The sequence below is a fragment of the Heteronotia binoei genome, chromosome 21, assembly GCF_032191835.1.
Source record: "Heteronotia binoei isolate CCM8104 ecotype False Entrance Well chromosome 21, APGP_CSIRO_Hbin_v1, whole genome shotgun sequence".
Taxonomy (NCBI): Eukaryota; Metazoa; Chordata; class Lepidosauria; order Squamata; family Gekkonidae; genus Heteronotia; species Heteronotia binoei.
This window is the reverse complement of record NC_083243.1, coordinates 166,654,020-166,670,220: the sequence shown is the minus strand read 5'-3', so window position 1 is coordinate 166,670,220 and position 16,201 is coordinate 166,654,020. Positions and strand designations below refer to the sequence as shown.

The 16,201-nt window shown below is 42.2% G+C and overlaps 2 protein-coding genes across 6 annotated transcripts; one reads left to right on the top strand and one right to left on the bottom strand.

Annotated features, from left to right (window-relative positions):
* Window positions 1-3,765: 3,765 nt before the first annotated feature.
* On the bottom strand, window positions 3,766-10,602 carry TMEM258 (transmembrane protein 258). Its single transcript, XM_060263194.1, has 3 exons — window positions 10,478-10,602; window positions 7,847-7,996; window positions 3,766-3,897 (listed from the first exon to the last, which is right to left on the bottom strand). Exons 1-2 carry the CDS (start codon window positions 10,573-10,575, stop codon window positions 7,870-7,872), a joined length of 225 nt encoding a protein of 74 aa, XP_060119177.1. The 5' UTR covers window positions 10,576-10,602; the 3' UTR covers window positions 3,766-3,897; window positions 7,847-7,869.
* A 349-nt stretch (window positions 10,603-10,951) lies between these two features.
* FEN1 (flap structure-specific endonuclease 1) lies at window positions 10,952-15,763 on the top strand. 5 transcript variants are annotated; one of them, XM_060263189.1, is made up of 2 exons: window positions 10,952-11,154; window positions 14,043-15,763. In XM_060263189.1, exon 2 carries the CDS (start codon window positions 14,107-14,109, stop codon window positions 15,253-15,255), a length of 1,149 nt encoding a protein of 382 aa, XP_060119172.1. In that variant the 5' UTR covers window positions 10,952-11,154; window positions 14,043-14,106; the 3' UTR covers window positions 15,256-15,763. The 5 variants fall into 5 exon arrangements, with proteins under 5 accessions (XP_060119172.1, XP_060119173.1, XP_060119174.1 ...); XM_060263190.1 differs by having other exon boundaries at window positions 10,956-11,163; XM_060263191.1 differs by having other exon boundaries at window positions 11,151-11,319.
* The last annotated feature ends 438 nt before the right edge of the window (window positions 15,764-16,201 follow it).

Here is a 16,201-nt window from a genome sequence, read left to right as displayed (position 1 = left end):
ACCTACCTTGTCCATTGAATAGTAGGTGCAGCTGCATAACAATCCCTGGATTAGGAGAGCAGGCAGCCAGTCAGCCACCAGGAGCTTTGCTGCATCCCCAGCAGCCTTTATTAACCCCTGGAGAAGCCCCCGCCACCCTTTCTCCACTTCTTATGTGATCTTGGGCGGTGGATGGCTTGCTGGCCTTTTGATTGTACGGGGGTGGCCAAAGAGAGCCCCAGGTGAGCGAGGCCTGTTTGAGCTGGCTGGATCTCTAGCCAGCCCAAGCAGGCCTCGCTCGCCCGGGGCTCTCCTTTTGTTGAGTTGCTTTTGGCTGGTGGGGGGGGGGCAGCATATGCGAATGAGTTATGCTAATGAGCTCCACCACCTGTTTTTCTACAAAATGACCCCTGCCTATAATTCTACCATGGGTGTGTGTGTCAAGGTGAATTCCTTTAGCCTTAATCTCTTTTGAGATGGACCTATCAAGCAGTTAAGCCGTTTAAGGTTATTTATGCATGACATGTCCAGTGCTACCCAATTAATTCCACCATCCTCATCTATGACCATTGACTTGTCAGATATTATTTTGCATACAACCATCACTGAAGGGTATTCTGTACATCACCAGCACACATGCCTTATACAGTAACAACTCTGGTTCAAACCATAGTTTTCTTCTTCTAGGTTTTTGATCATCCAGTACCGAATATCTGTTCTCTGGACATACTGTCCATCCTCAAGCAGTGAAAGCAGCTAAGAATGCACTTTTTCTTCCAGCTGTGGAGAGCCAGTTTGGTGTAGTGGTTAAGTGTCTGGACTCTTATCTGGGAGAACCGGGTTTGATTCCCCACTCCTCCACTTGCACCTGCTGGAATGGCCTTGGGTCAGCCATAGCTCTGGCAGAGGTTGTCCTTGAAAGGGCAGCTGCTGTGAGAGCCCTCTCCAGCCCCACCCACCTCACAGGGTGTTTGTTGTGGGGGAGGAAGGTAAAGGAGATTGTGAGCCGCTCTGAGACTCTTCAGAGTGAAGGGCGGGATATAAATCCAATATCTTCTTCTTCTTCTTGTATGCTAGTCACTGTGTTTTCAAACAAGCTGCATCCATGTCTCTCAACAGCACAATAAGTTCGGAAATCAGCAAGAGAAACACGTGGTGCAGATCTTCCCCATCCCGACATACTCAGTTCCCTCAATATTAAGGCTGTTGCGGAAGGTCAGCTGCCTGGGTTCCCTGCCATGACTTGGGGCTTCTTGCATTGCCCAGTAACATGACAAGTAAAGCTGCACTGGCTTCTATGGTGTTATGCGACCATGGAATCATCATGAGATCATAATGATTGGAAGAGGGGGCTCTGTGCTTTCCTCTTCATCAGAATGATGTTCATCCTCTCAACAAGGCATTATTTACTAGTGGAGGGAAGAATAAAGCTCTCCTTCCAAGCAGGAGGTTAAGACGACTCCCTAGCTTTGAACTGAACCCATAGGCCAGTGGTGAAGAACCACTGGATTAAAAAACAACAATCTAGTGAGGATATTCATTTTGACCTGATTATCCCATTGCCTGCTCCCCAGCTCATAGTAACGTATAACCAACCAACTATATGTTTTACCTTTCTAGATCAGAGTGAGGGCAAGAGGGACACTGACATCCAGAGCGAATGTTCCAATCACTTGTCTTCTCCCAGTTTATTAGGTGGAATCGGAGAGAAGGGCTGTACATAAGTCAAACATTTTCACTGATAAATTTACATCACGTTTTTTATATCTGACATGCCTAATTCATGGTAACAGTAGTGTTCTTTACATCAGTTTAAATTGTTTTAAAATTGTTTAACTACTTAATGTACCTATATAGCACCTTTTTATCTTCACAGTGGGGGTGGGGGAGTGACAAAGCAGACAAGCGGAGTTTCATATTCTTAACTGTGTTCACTGGTTTCAAGAGGATATCAGCTGGACTGACCAGCCATAGTGCCTTCACCTTTTTACCTTTCTCAGGATGTATTCTCATTAGCACCATATGTATTCTCCCAAAATGTAAGAGTGAAGGTTAACAACTGGAATTTCTGTCTGATGGAGGGAGCTCTTGAGTTAGTGCTTCCAGCTTAGTAGGAAGTTCTTGTTCCTTAGAACTGGAACATGAAGCTCTATCTCTCTAGACATTTCAGGGGACAAGAAGGAAAAACAAGGGTGGATATAAAGCCAGTTTTGGGAGCGTGGCTCGTCTGTGGGGGGGCTGCAAATATTCTTGAAGAAAAATTCATAAGCCTTTTTTGTCTTTGTTATTAAAGCTTAAAGCCTGTAAATAGACTTGTGCTGCCACTGTGAGCCTTAAGGAAGATAAAGCACTAATATGTTCTGTTTAAATGTTGCTATCACAGCTTTAATCTGTATATTGCCCACAATTTCAGAGTCCTATACTTAGTATTTTAAATGTTTTACAGTCTTGCTTTGGTGGAGGATGCTTAGTTAGCTTTTTCTCATACCACTTTTCTGATTTGTATTTATATTTTATTTTGGAGCGCTGGGTTTCAGTGTTCTTGTATTTTTTTTTTGCTTACCTAGACCTTTATTCTAAGAAATGTACCTATATAAATAAATATAAGTATACTACTTTGTATCCAAGATTGGCTCATGGCTTCTTCCTCCATCTTGTGGGGACTGAATTATTAGCAGTTTTTCCTTGAGTCACATTAAATTCCAGGGACATTAAGACACAGGATGGACTAAAAGCCCTCCACATGTCAATGGTATATGAACCCAAGTCCATGCTTTACTTGAAAGTAGGTCTGAAGGGGGGTGGGGACGGAGATTTCTAGTTAAAAACACATTGGATTGTAGCATTCAGTACATCTTTGTTTGGAATGGGCCCATAATGTCCAGCTCTCTGTAAAGGAATCTGGAATATTTTTAGCTACCAAAGATATTATCCAAGTCTAAACAAGACTTTATTCTTCATCCTTCTGGGCATTTCACTACAGCAAATGTTTTATATGTTGGCAGCTCCTCAAATACCATCATACATGCATTAGAAAGGCACTAAAAATCTTCAAAATTGGTTCACTGCTTCAGCCCCGCTCCATGTGGCTAAAGCTTTAGTTATAATCACCACCATCATCTGAATGTTTCATAGGAGCAGATGGTATATTCTGACTCAAGATATAAGTTGCTTACTGCCCCCCATACCATTGATCAGCTGTGCAGCAGTGTGATTTTAAAAGCTGGAATGCATTTGGGCCTTTAAATCTCCATCTGCTGCACAGTCAGATCAGGGTAGGGAGCAAGGGATATTGGCTACAGTGCTTCTCAGAAGTAGGTGCTGCCTATGGCTGAGAGTCAAGATCCCACTACCTCCTCTCCCTTGAGAACAAACAGCAGTAAGTCTGTATGTTGCTTAACCAAGTATCAGATAATGCAGCTTTTAGTGTATTGAGCTGCTGCTAATATTTTGCTGCTTGCTAAAGCTGCAAAGGCTACAGTGCACATGAAACAAGTGTATGCACAATTATTCATGTGATTTATGCATAAAAATTAAAACAGATATAGGGCATATATTCACAGGTGGCTGTAATCAAACTTTACTTGGAACAAATACATGGCTGTCTTTGATTTGATACATGTCCATACATGAAGTATTCTACTCTCAGGCTGCTGCTAATAAGGGACTAGTACAACCCTACTTCAATTCTAAACACACTGCAGACACAGCTACAGAAAGTTGACTTCATTTCAAAATGTGTTCATCACAATATTAAAGGGATTCCAAAGAAAAAAGGGAACAAACTTCAGCACATCACAGAGCCAACTTTATTAGATGTTAGGGCACTCTGGATTCCACACGTGTCCTCCTCCTGTGATGAGCCATGTTAAGTACAAAAATAGAAAAAGGAGCTTCAGTAAGGCTTCTACCTGGAACCTGAAAAAAAAGAGAAAAAAATATCAAATTCTCTTCAACGTACTATTATAGTACAACTTACTAACAGCCTTGTAATAGAACAAAGCAGTAGACAAGGGCACCTTTAAGACCAACTAAGTTTTATTCAGAATATAAACTTTCATATGCTCTTAAGCCAGACTTCATCAGGCAAAATGGGAATGGCAAGCAGCAATTCTTAATATAAGTGGGCAGTGAGTTGGTATGTAGAATCATGGGAATGTTTTTAGCAGATTAAAAGAATCACAAGTAGGGATCTGTGTTTGTTAGTGTTAGAACAAAGCACTGGAGGGTGATAAAAAGCAGACTGCTGTAGGTATGAAGTGCCATAAATCTAGGTAACATTCTGGCTTTGTTTAAACAGAGGGCATGGTTTCTCAGGAGGTTATAACATTCATTATAGTTTGCCATTAGAAAAAAAGGAAGATATTAAAATACAGTGGAGGATGGGTTAGTATATGCAATAAGACAAACAGCCAATATCCCCCATTTGAGTATGTCAATACAAAAAAAACAAACCCCCCAAATATTCTGATACACTGTTCCAAAGGAGAAATATATATAAGCTAGCCATTAGTAAAACAGGGTGCATTAAAGTATAGTGGAAGGTGGGTTAGTACATGTAATGAGACAAACAGCCCACATCCCTCATTTGAGCATGTCAACACAAAAAAACCCCATTATTCTGATACACTGTTCTAAAAGAGAAATACACTGGAACACTGTGGATGCACAGTTATACTCAGTGAGAGTTGGTTTAGCATATGTAATAAGATGAAAAACCAGTATCCCTGTTCAGTCCTGGGGAGGTGTTTGTTCCAAGTTTCATGATAATTTGTAAATCAGCAATTTCTCTCTCCATTTTGTTCTTGAAGTTCCTTTGCATTCTTCATGCAAAGGAATTTCAAGAACAAGTGCACCTTTTAGACCAACTATGATATGCTTATTCTGCAATTGATAGCAATGTAAAGAACGCCTAGGCTATGGCATTTGAGTCTTGGACTCAGGTTTGTGCCATCTAACAGATCTTAAACATGTGTTAGATAGTTGAGCTAGTTTTTTATTTTTTTTGGGGGGTGCTGCATGATTTTAGAGAGTTGTGTTGCCTGTAGATTTAACATTTTGCATTGACAGAATTTAAGTAAAACTTCAAATAATTTAAAAAATAAAGAAGGGTTTGGTTACTTGTGTACAACAGCCCTAGGAACCCATGGGATTCAGCTTTGGACTTCTTGACAGTTTTGCATATACCATTTGTTACAAGGAAAGGCAGAAAAAGGTTATCAAAAAAATCAGAAGCTTATGTGCAAGACACGGTATCTTCCTAATGAATTAAAGACCATCAAACATCATATAGCTCTCTACTAGTCAATCTCCAACATGAATTTTACAATATAGTAACTTTCATCACACATCATATAGAAACCTTCAATATAGTCCTACAAAATTAGGCAACAACCATGTGCGAATAACATTTTTTAATAGTAGCAGGCTAAAAAAGGTAAAGGTAGTGCCTTGTGCAAGCACTGGGTCATTACTGACCCATAGGGTGACATCACATTTTCAGTCCACATTATTGAAGTTTTTTTTCATTCATGCTGAATTCCAAACAAGAATTGTTGGAAGAATATTCACTGTTGGAAGCAAGTTGCAGAAGTCACTATTGAAACCACCTTCAATTCAGAGGGGCACACCCTGCTGTTTTGTAAATCAGTCTGCGGAAGCATTCCTTCTAATCAGTTTGTGGAAGCAGTCCCTTTTTCATCCAGGCATACTTGTCTAACGGATGCAAGATATTTAGAAGAGATTTTCTTCTCCATTGAACTGACATTACTATTAAGTCAGATTAAAAGCTTTCTAAGGAACATTTTTAGTGCTATTTTGTCTGTTACATTGAGCTGGGAAAACTTTCAGATTAATGCATATTTGACCATGGATGTTGCCTAATTGTGTATGAACACATTGAATGTTTTTATATGATATATGAAAGTTACTATACTGTAAAATTCGTATTGGATATTGACTAATAAAGAGCTATATAAAGTTTGATGGTCTTTTTTTTCAGTGTCAATTGGCTTACGGTGTTAATTTACTTACACTGAATTTCCCTTTAGAGTCTGTATTATCTTCCTAATGAAGACAGTCGTGATCAGGCATGAATAATTTAAGTGTCACCTGAAGCACTGACTCTATAAGTAATACACTGAAATTCCAGATAAAGAGAGCTCATTTTCAGTCAACGATATGGAGGTCAGCAACTTCTAGCATCCCAAACCTACTAGTATCATAGGAAAATGGGTTGGACATGATGCAGTTTGGGGGCATGTGCGCTTACATTCATGCTGCTATCTTTAATAAAAACGTAAAGGTAGTCCCCTGTGCAAGCACCAGTCATTTCTGGGGTGATGTCGCATCACGACGTTGTCACAGCAGACTTTTAACAGGGTGGTTTGCCATTGACTTCCCCAGCCATCTACACTTTACCCCCAGCAAGCTGGGTACTCATTTTACTGACCTCGGAAGGATGGAAGGCTGAATCAACTTTGAGCTGGCTACCTGCCAGCTACCTGCCGGGATCGAACTCAGGCTGTGAGCAGAACTTGGACTACAATACTGCAGCTTATCACTCTGTGCCATGGGGCTGGTATCTTCAATACCCAAAGGTTTCAATGAATTCATCACAAATGGGCACTATACTAGATACAGATCAAATAATTTGTTGCTTCAGTAACAAAACAGAATTTGGCAACCAGTATCCTTGAACTCAAGCTCATTCAAATTAAGTGGGAGTGGGGGTTAACCAACTTTTAAACCAAAAATGCTTCCTATACTGTTCTTTCGGCAAATTTGTCTCAAATTCATTTGCTGTTATAAGGGGGGAAAACCAAAAAGCAACCCACTCTCTGAATGTCTATCTGGGAGAGTCAGAATAATCTACTCAGTAATTAGAGAATGCAAGAAGTTCAGGTCATCTGAATCATAAGTGTCAGTACAATTATTCCAGTTATAGCCAGATAAGATATCTTAAACTTCTAGAAGGTAATTGAAACGCAGATAAAACCATGGAGCAACTGAAAGGCAATGATAGTTTGTTGCCATCTTGCCTGAAGTCTCAACCAACTCTCTTACTGAACTAATCCAAGTAGTATTTTATCTGGACTCTGCATCATGACAACAATAGTTTCACCCTTGTCCCTCACTGGAACAGCTACTCATGCTAAGAACTATTTGTTTTCTAGCAAACTGGCACACATCTTCTGGCATGTCACATGGTGTTATGGGCACAGCCTGCTTCTATAAGCACGGAGAGCTATCTATGGCTCATATTTATTTATAATTTGCCTTTTTGGGGAGTAGAGGAATAGATACCCTTTATTTCAAAGTAACAATGATGTGAGCCATATATTACTTTAGAGCATAGGATTCATACTCAACAGACTCCAATGGCTTTCTATATTTGAAGCTTTTGATATTTCAACCAAGCAAAGATTTTCACCTGTAAACAGCAGAGAAAGAATAATATCCATTTGGAATGCATTTTTTCCATTAGGTGTCCTTTCTCACAAAGTAAAGAGGCCCATGCTGCTCTGCAGTGCTCAGAAAGTGATTATTCTAGTGCTATTGAAGGTATGCAGCTCCTACAAATTTCCATATAAAAATTCCATGCAATATGTAGATATCTAGAAACACTCAGGAAGCTTTCCAGTCATGATCATGCAAAATTAAATCATACTTATACAAAATATGATTTCAGCACGTTATAGAAGGCTTTTCTGCCCGTAATCACATGGCTTGACTGGCAAGTGCATATGCAAAGGAGAGCAAAAACGTTATGCATATAAAACAGAAAAAACATGTATTTAATGCCTACTAAGCAGCTTCACAGTACCTGTGAGCTGTGTCTTCTACCTCTCCATCCTAGTTTTCTTACCTGAAGCAGCTCCTGCTTTACTGTCACACATAGATACCAACCCACAGTAGTAGGAAGAGTACGCCAAAACCCATGAATAATGAAGCCACCAGAGAAATAAGCAGTTCCTTGTAGATGTCCCGGGTGTACTTGGTGGAGGTTACTTCATAGCTGAAATACTCATTAAAGAAATAACCAAGTAGCTAAGATCAGAGGAAGTCCAAGAAAAGCACACCGGAGGGGGGGTGGGGAATGGATGTTTTTAAAGATACCATGCCATATTCAAACAGAATTGCCATCTTTTTATTGTCCTTGCCTCTGCCTTTCACAGAGGTCTGGCATCAGATGATTAAGCAAATGAAGCTTTTCCTGACAAGCGCAATGAAAATTCAATAACCTGCTTAATGTCTGTGTCATCCTAAAGCAGCAAATGTAGGAATAAAAAAGGAATTAAAGTATTAACCTTATCTTTCAACAATAAAAGTCGTTCATGCACTGTTGGTAAAATTCTAGGCCAGCCTTTGAAGTTGAGAATTCACATGCCTATCCTCCATATTTAACAGATCTAGCTACTTTTTTGTTCAAGCATATTTCTCTACTTCAAGGTACTGCTTGCCTAACCCTGAACAATCGGCACCTGTCATCATCAGTATGGGGGCAGGGTTCCTCAAAAATGAATAACGGAACCTGAATTTGATTTCACTACCTCCAGGACAGCTGTGGCAGGAGAAGCTCCAAATGTTATATATTCCAATCTGGAGGGCAAAAGCTTCCAGACAGAGCTTATATTTGACACCACAAAAAATCCAAACTGCTAGAACTGCCCAGGACAATAGTGAGGAAGGAGGGCAACTTCACCAACATTATTTTTAACTATTTTATAGTTGTTTTAACTACTGTATACCAATTTGAAAGCCTCTATTGAAAATGTTGTCATCAACAGAATTTTGGCCACAAAGCTTCTCTGTATTCTTGACATAAACCAGGGAGGATACAATGAGCATGAACTCTCTCCTTCCTAGTTCCCAGAAAAAAAAAATGGGGAGACTATAAACACCACCATTTATACTGGAGAAATTGCAAAGAGAAAAAGCCAGATTATTTTTGATAGCCCCAGGATGCAAACACACCACTTCTTTCTGCAGTTTTCTTTTTTTAAATGACTGAATGGTTCCTGGTACATATGGACTACAGTAAAAGGCAAAGACGCAGAGGTCTTCAAACCCATGCTGTCACATGAGCACTGAACTTGCACCCCAAGTCCAGAAAGGCTGAACTCACCAACCGAAGATCACTAAAACGAGTAACTCAGTTCATAATTAATGCTGTCGGTCTGCCTAGAGAAAATACCCAGTCCCTTGAACCAACACTTAATAGAATTTTACTTACTTCCATACCACAGACAAAACAACCTTCAGCCTCTATTAATGGGCTGGGACATTTCCCCCCAATCCACCTAGCAGCCCCAATCATAACTGGGGGGGGGGGGGATCAATATTCTATTATACCAAGTCTATTTATGACCCTCAATTACTATGTACAGTTTTTAATTACTAAGAAAAAATAACTTGATAAAAACAGTAATCTTGAGTAATTTAGGAGGTTATTAGTTGCTTTTGATTACAGTCCTAAGCACATTTATGGACAGGGCTACCAACTCTGGGTTGGGAAATACTTGGAGACAACCAGGGTGGAGCCTGGGACAGCAAGGTTTTTAGAGAGAGGACACGATGCCATGTCCACCCTCCAAAGAAGCCATTTTCTCCAGGGAAACTGATCTTGCTTGGAGATCAGTTGAAACTGCAGGATATCTTCAGGCCCCACCTGGAGGTTGGCAGCCCTATTTACCTAAAAGTAAGCATCAATGAATTCAATGGCACTTACTTTCAAGTAAATATGCATAGGGTTGCTATATTAGGATCAACTATTCCCTGCTGTGTTCACGTAAGTCTGTTTATATAGCTACAGCATATCTGAAATGTACCCTTCTCTTACATAATAGGAGTCAATTGCACCTTTAAGACCAACTTAGTTTTATTCAGAACGTAAGCTTTCGTACGCATGCACACTTCATACGAGGAATGAGGTACAGTAAGCAGAACTACATATAGCTGGTGGGGTTTGGCACAAAGTTAAAACTTTTTAATTTTGTACCACTTGGCATTCCAAACCCCACCAGCTATATGTGGTTCTGCTTACTGTACCTCATTCCTCATCTGAAGATATGTGCATGCACATGAAAGCTTACGTTCTAAATAAAACTAAGTTGGTCTTAAAGGTGCAATTGACTCCTATTTTGTTCTGCTGCTTCAGACCAACACGGCTGTCTATTTTGACCTTCTCTAACATGCCTGAAACAGGTATGCAAAAATAAGACACTGAAAAGACACCTTTAGGACTGCAACCCTAAGCACATTTGTGAGGGAATTAGACAAAGCAAAATTAATGAACACACACATTTTTGGGCTGCAGAAGACAAACTTTTACCAAATCATTCCTCAACGTTACAGTGTGCTTATACAGAGAACTGAACGAAGCACAACAGCTATTACGCTAAATCCGAAAATTTTAGAAGCGCACTCATGATGCGGCAATTTCAAGGCCCACCCGCAACTTCACGGCTAACTCTGCAACGCAGCAGGTAGAGGATACACGAAGAACCAAGCAGTGAAAAACATGCCAATGGCCAGCAGCACCACCGTGAGGTGGGGGAACACGGCTGGGTTCACCGGACTGGTATATCTGCTCATCGTCTCAAGCTCCTGAAAGAAACCAAAAAGAAGTTAGAACAATTAAGAAGAACCTTAAGGGGCAACCACCAGTGGCAGCTCCAAAGGCCCCCAAACCCCACACCAGGGCCACCCTTTGCAGGTTTCACAAGCCGCTGTGACACAGGGACGGACCAAACACTAATGGGTATTCTAATAAGACAGCGTAACCATTCCCACCCCCGCCTCCACTCACCATGGTTCAGCTGACACCTTCTGCAGCTGCTCTAGCTCTTGGTCCCGGATGGCGGAAGGACACGTCTCCTCTTTGAACCGCTTACGCCTCCGGAACTGCTTCTGCCGTCTTCCTCTCCCCCCGCAGAAGCGCGTGCTCAAAGCCTCCTGGGAAGTGTAGTCCAGTTAGCCGAGACTGGACGCAAGAAAGCCAGGAGTAGGAACTACATCTCCCAAAGACTATCCTACCCGTGGCCGTCCTTCCTTCCTGCGGGATTTCGGAAGGCGCCAAAACAAAGTGGAGGGAAGAAGCGAAGGTTGCGGGGTCTGATTGGAGGAGGCTGAGGTGCGTCGGCGAAGTGAGCGCGTGGCGTGGAAAGTCTGCAGGTAAAATAGGTACTGAATAGCGGGCGGAAGCGCGTGTCGTGGGGCCAGTTGAGATTGGGGCTGAATGGGGAAGCGAGCCGCAGCTGGGCAGGCTGGTAGCCTGCAGAATAGTTGCACGCATGAAGCTCCTCTATGCCGAGGCGTTCCCTTGGCCTATCTGTGAAGGTCATTATTCTCTGCTCTCAGTAGCAGCACTTTTGGGGGCCTTATGCGTACGAGGAGGCTTCTGGCAGACCTACAACTAAGTTTTAAATCGGTAATGAATGATACCTTACCTAAGCCCCTCCCGTTCCACCAGGCGTCTTATAAACAGCAAATTGAATACAACCTCCCCCCCGCGCCAAATCCTGCAGGCAGCAGTGACCAAACTGCGCTTCCTCTCCCCTCTGCAGTCTCTGGATTCCTCGAATGGTCAGATATGGTTGAGCAGTTTGTGAGTGAGAGTTCCCGCCTTTGGACGGCCTGATGCTTCTGTTTTGGAAACACCATGATGATTTGGATGGGTCATTGGCCTGACCTAGCATGTCTGTTGGTGTGCTCTTGTGAAAGGGGTGTTGAGTGGAAAGGGTACACAAACTCCTTGTGGCTTCCCCTTTTCTTTTCAACGGCCAAGGCTAAACAGGTTGGAGAGGGTTGGATTAACTCTCAGTCCCCACCGGACTAATGGCCATTGGTGCTTCCCAGCTAAAAATTCTTATATAACTGCTTGCAGTAATTTAAAATCAGGTATAAATAACAAAACGAGTGCACCAAAAGTCCATGAAGACTTGGTGGAGATCCCCCCCTGCTAATCTGTGCACCACACTGTGCAGACCTCTGACAAGCTGGTGGGGGGATGGGCTTTGAACAGAAGATATGCATGGATAACTTTTAATTCCAAGCCTCCTCCATCAGCTGGCTGGCAATATTATATGGAGATGCCTTCCAATCCATGAATGGTGGCCCAAATCTGACAAGATCAGTATCCTCCGCTGTCTGTGGTAACATTTCAGTTGGCATTTTTGCAAAATCTTGGCATTTTTCTGTGAGAATGCTAGGATTGAAGGAGAATCCTTATGCAGAGAATGAATGCTTTGGAATTGCCTTTTATTACCTAAGAATTGCCCAACCATTTAGAAAATATTACATCTCAAGTTTTACCAGTGGTTTGGAACATTGAAATTGATAAGCTTGCACTATGTATCAATTTCCTGTATTAAATTCTTGTTAAATGTCTGTAGCATTTTCCTGCAAATTAAGGTCCACTTAATTTGGAGAGATACAAGGGCACCAGGAAAGTTACTTTTAAAGTTTACCAGAAAAATAAAGACAGTAGTTGCCCATCTAGACCAGGGGTGTGGAATCATTTGTTGTGAGGGCTGGATCTGACATAAATGAGACCTTGTTGGGCCGGGCCATGTGTGTGCCTATTTAAGATTAGGTAGCAGAAATATAAACTTTATATAGGACACATACGAACACAATTTAAAAAAAAAAAACGTAAAACATGCTTAAAATGTTAGCACTCGTTGGTTTTAAAGGTGCTTTCTTTATATTTCTCCCATGGGATCCAGGGAACTGGGCAAAGGAAGCTATGGCTATTTCCTTCCATTCCCCTGGGGAAGGAAATAGCCAATAGAAGGAGGAATGGGGAACAGAAGGAAATACCCAATAGAAGAAAGAGAGACTTGGCTCAGTAGCTCTGCTGTGTGATTGAGAGAGCCTGGAAAAATAAGCTCTGCCTCAGAGAAGCCTCAGCCAATAGAGAAAATAGAGGTTTTGCTTTGTAGCTCCTGTGCAATTGAGCAAGCCTTGCAAAGCAAGCTGTGATGCAAAAGGAAGCAAGAGAGAGGGAGAAGGAAGCAGATGACAGCCAGTTGCTCAGGGGCTTGATAGAAGCCCTCCCGGGGCCTGATTCAGCCCCCGGGCCGCATGTTTGACACCCCTGAAGAAAGTTCTGTCTTTTCCGTTTTGAAGAAATCTCTATAAGTGCAGATCCTAACAGTAGTTGCCCAATTGTGGTGATCTCTAACTGTCAAATTGGCTTCTTTAATAAACGAAATGGTTTCCAGTGCAATACTAAGGACACTTTCCTGTGATTGAAAAAGTTTCTGATGCTGTATTTTTCTGTAGAAATTTTCCCACCCCACATATGTAAATAAAGTATTATGGCAAATCCATCATTTCAGGTGGGCTAAATGTGGGATCTGAAGCATGGACAAGCCCCACTGTTTGTACATATTATTTTTTACTTCTTTGCGGATCTTATTTAAAAATATGAATTAGAATTTTTTATTCAATTTTTTCTGGAAAACCCAGTCAGCCCTGTTGTCTAGACTTGAGCAGGAGTCCCTGGTAGTCTGGTTTAGGATTTCTCTTTTTTTCCCACCTAAATAAGTATTCTATTCTGTGTGAATAAATTTTCTTCCCCTTTTTATAATTAGGTTGATAGGAATTTTAGCTATCCACCCCGTGGTGCAGAGTGGTAAAGCTGCAGTACTGCAGTCGGAGCCCTCTGCTCACAACCTGCATTCAACCCCAGCAGAAGCTGATTCCAGTAGCCGGCTCCAGGTTGACTCAGCCTTCCATCCTCCCGAGGTTGGTAAAATGAGTACCCACCTTGCGGGGGGGAAAGTGTAGATGACTGGGGAAGGCAATGGCAAACCACCCCGTAAAAAGTCTGCCGTGAAAACATTGTGAAAGCAATGTCTCACCAGTCGAAAATGACTGGTGCTTGTACAGGGGGACTACCTTTACCTTTTTTACATATTTAAATGGACCTAAGCAATGTCAGTTATCAACCTGGTAATCTAAAATTAATAGCACTGGTGAAAAGGCATACCACATCCAACAACAGAACAGTTTTTTTCTGTTTTGTCACTTGAAATCTTCTGTGTTTTTTTTTCCAGGTTTCCCCTGTGCTGTGTCACCTCCACTTCAGTTTCAGTCTTCAACTTCAGTTTTGTTGCCAGCATGGGAATCCACGGTTTAGCCAAACTGATTGCAGATGTAGCTCCTGGTGCCATTCGAGAAAATGAAATAAAGAATTATTTTGGCCGGAAAGTTGCTATTGATGCTTCTATGAGTATTTACCAGTTCCTGATTGCTGTGCGGCAGGGAGCTGACATGCTGCAGAATGAGGAAGGTGAGACCACTAGCCACCTAATGGGCATGTTGTACCGTACCATCCGCATGGTGGAAAATGGCATCAAGCCTGTATATGTCTTCGATGGCAAACCTCCACAGCTGAAATCAGGTGAACTGGCTAAGCGCACTGAGCGCCGAGCTGAGGCAGAGAAGCAGTTGGAAGAGGCCAAAGAGGCAGGCGAAGATGAAAATGTAGAAAAATTTAGCAAGAGGCTAGTAAAGGTGACCAAGCAACATAATGATGAGTGCAAGAAGCTGCTGACACTGATGGGCATCCCATATGTAGAGGCACCTGGGGAGGCTGAAGCTAGCTGTGCTGTCCTGGTAAAAGCTGATAAGGTCTTCGCAGCTGCTACTGAGGATATGGACTGTCTGACCTTTGGTAGCCCTGTACTGATGCGACATCTTACTGCCAGTGAGGCTAAGAAACTTCCTATTCAGGAATTCCACCTGAATCGTATCCTTCAAGACATGGGCCTGACTCAGCGGGAGTTCATTGACCTCTGCATATTGCTAGGCTGTGATTACTGTGAAAGTATCCGTGGCATTGGGCCCAAGCGTGCCATGGAGCTCATCAAGCAGCACAAGAGCATAGAAAAAATTGTACAGCAAATCGATACCAAGAAGTACTCCCTGCCAGAGAACTGGTTGCACAGGGAGGCCCAACAGCTTTTCTTGGAGCCTGAAGTAGTAGACCCAGAAGCTGTGGAGCTAAAGTGGAGTGAGCCCAATGAGGAGGGGCTTGTCAGCTTCTTGTGTGGGGAAAAACAGTTCAGTGAAGAAAGGATCCGTAACGCAGTCAAGAGATTGAGCAAGAGTCGCCAGGGTAGCACTCAGGGGCGACTAGATGACTTTTTTAAGGTTACTGGCTCAATAACTTCAGCCAAGCGCAAAGAGCCAGAGCCCAAAGAATCTGCCAAGAAAAAAGCAAAGGGCAGCAGCGCGGCAGCAACAAAGTTCAAAAGAAGGAAATAACTTTTTTAGTTATATCATTTCCTTTAAACTCCAAGTCCTTTGGGGAAGAAGGTATACTAGATCACAAATAAAGGGCTGTTTGATAACCTATAGCTCTGTGGTGTTTAAAAAATAGACATTGCTCTTACCAGTCCCTCAGCCTGCCTTGATACACAGAGGGCAGTGCTCTCAGTGGTAAGATCTTGCTAATTCAGTAGTCACAGATGCACCTTCTCTGGTGGTTGGGGAGTACTGTAGCCTGACTCAGAGGATGAGGCTACCACATTCTCAGTAGCCATGAATCAGCCATGCTTACTTCATTCTTACTAGTTGCACCATGCCTGAGAATGGCTTTCGTTTTGGTTATAGCTTTGAATACATACTGATGAATATACTCTTCTATTTATGTATGCCTTGTTGCTTTCAAAATGAATTTTGTGAAATTGATATGTAGGGCTGCTAGAAGTATCAGCAAACACAATTTCAGTGCTGAATAAATAAGATGGCTTCTGTTAGAACAAATCTAAAAGCTGCATTTCCATGTTGGTCATTCTGTACTCGGGTATGGTTGATGTAAAGATCATGTTGGGTTGGATCCAGCTATTGTTCAATGGAAGGCACTAAAGTCATGAATCTGTGTTGTCCTCTCCTCATCTGTTATTTCTGACCCCAGGAAGGATTATTCTTGAGGTCACATGACTAACCTATATAGGTCAGGAGCCTGTAGCGAGAGGAAAGGGAATGAAATTGCCCTCTTCCATCAGCACAGCTTTGGGAACAATTTTTCCTCTTTCCCATGCAGCCTCCCAACCCACACAGGTCATTCAACTCCAGGAACACATTTCCTCAGGATCAGGGGGAGAAAAAACAGTTCAGGGGAGGGGAGTATTGGAAAGATCCACAATCCTTGCTATCACAGATTGCTAGATCCAACTCCTTGTCTTGATTACAAAACTTGACTTGCTCT

Excerpts from the sequence above, each read along its gene's own strand:
- TMEM258 (XM_060263194.1), bottom strand. The coding sequence starts at position 10,575 with ATGAGCAGATATACCAGTCCGGTGAACCCAGCCGTGTTCCCCCACCTC. Across the intron at positions 7,997-10,477 it reads TTCACTGCTTGGTTCTTCGT|CTATGAAGTAACCTCCACCA; the intron begins GTATCCTCTACC and ends TGAGTATTTCAG.
- FEN1 (XM_060263189.1), top strand. The coding sequence starts at position 14,107 with ATGGGAATCCACGGTTTAGCCAAACTGATTGCAGATGTAGCTCCTGGT.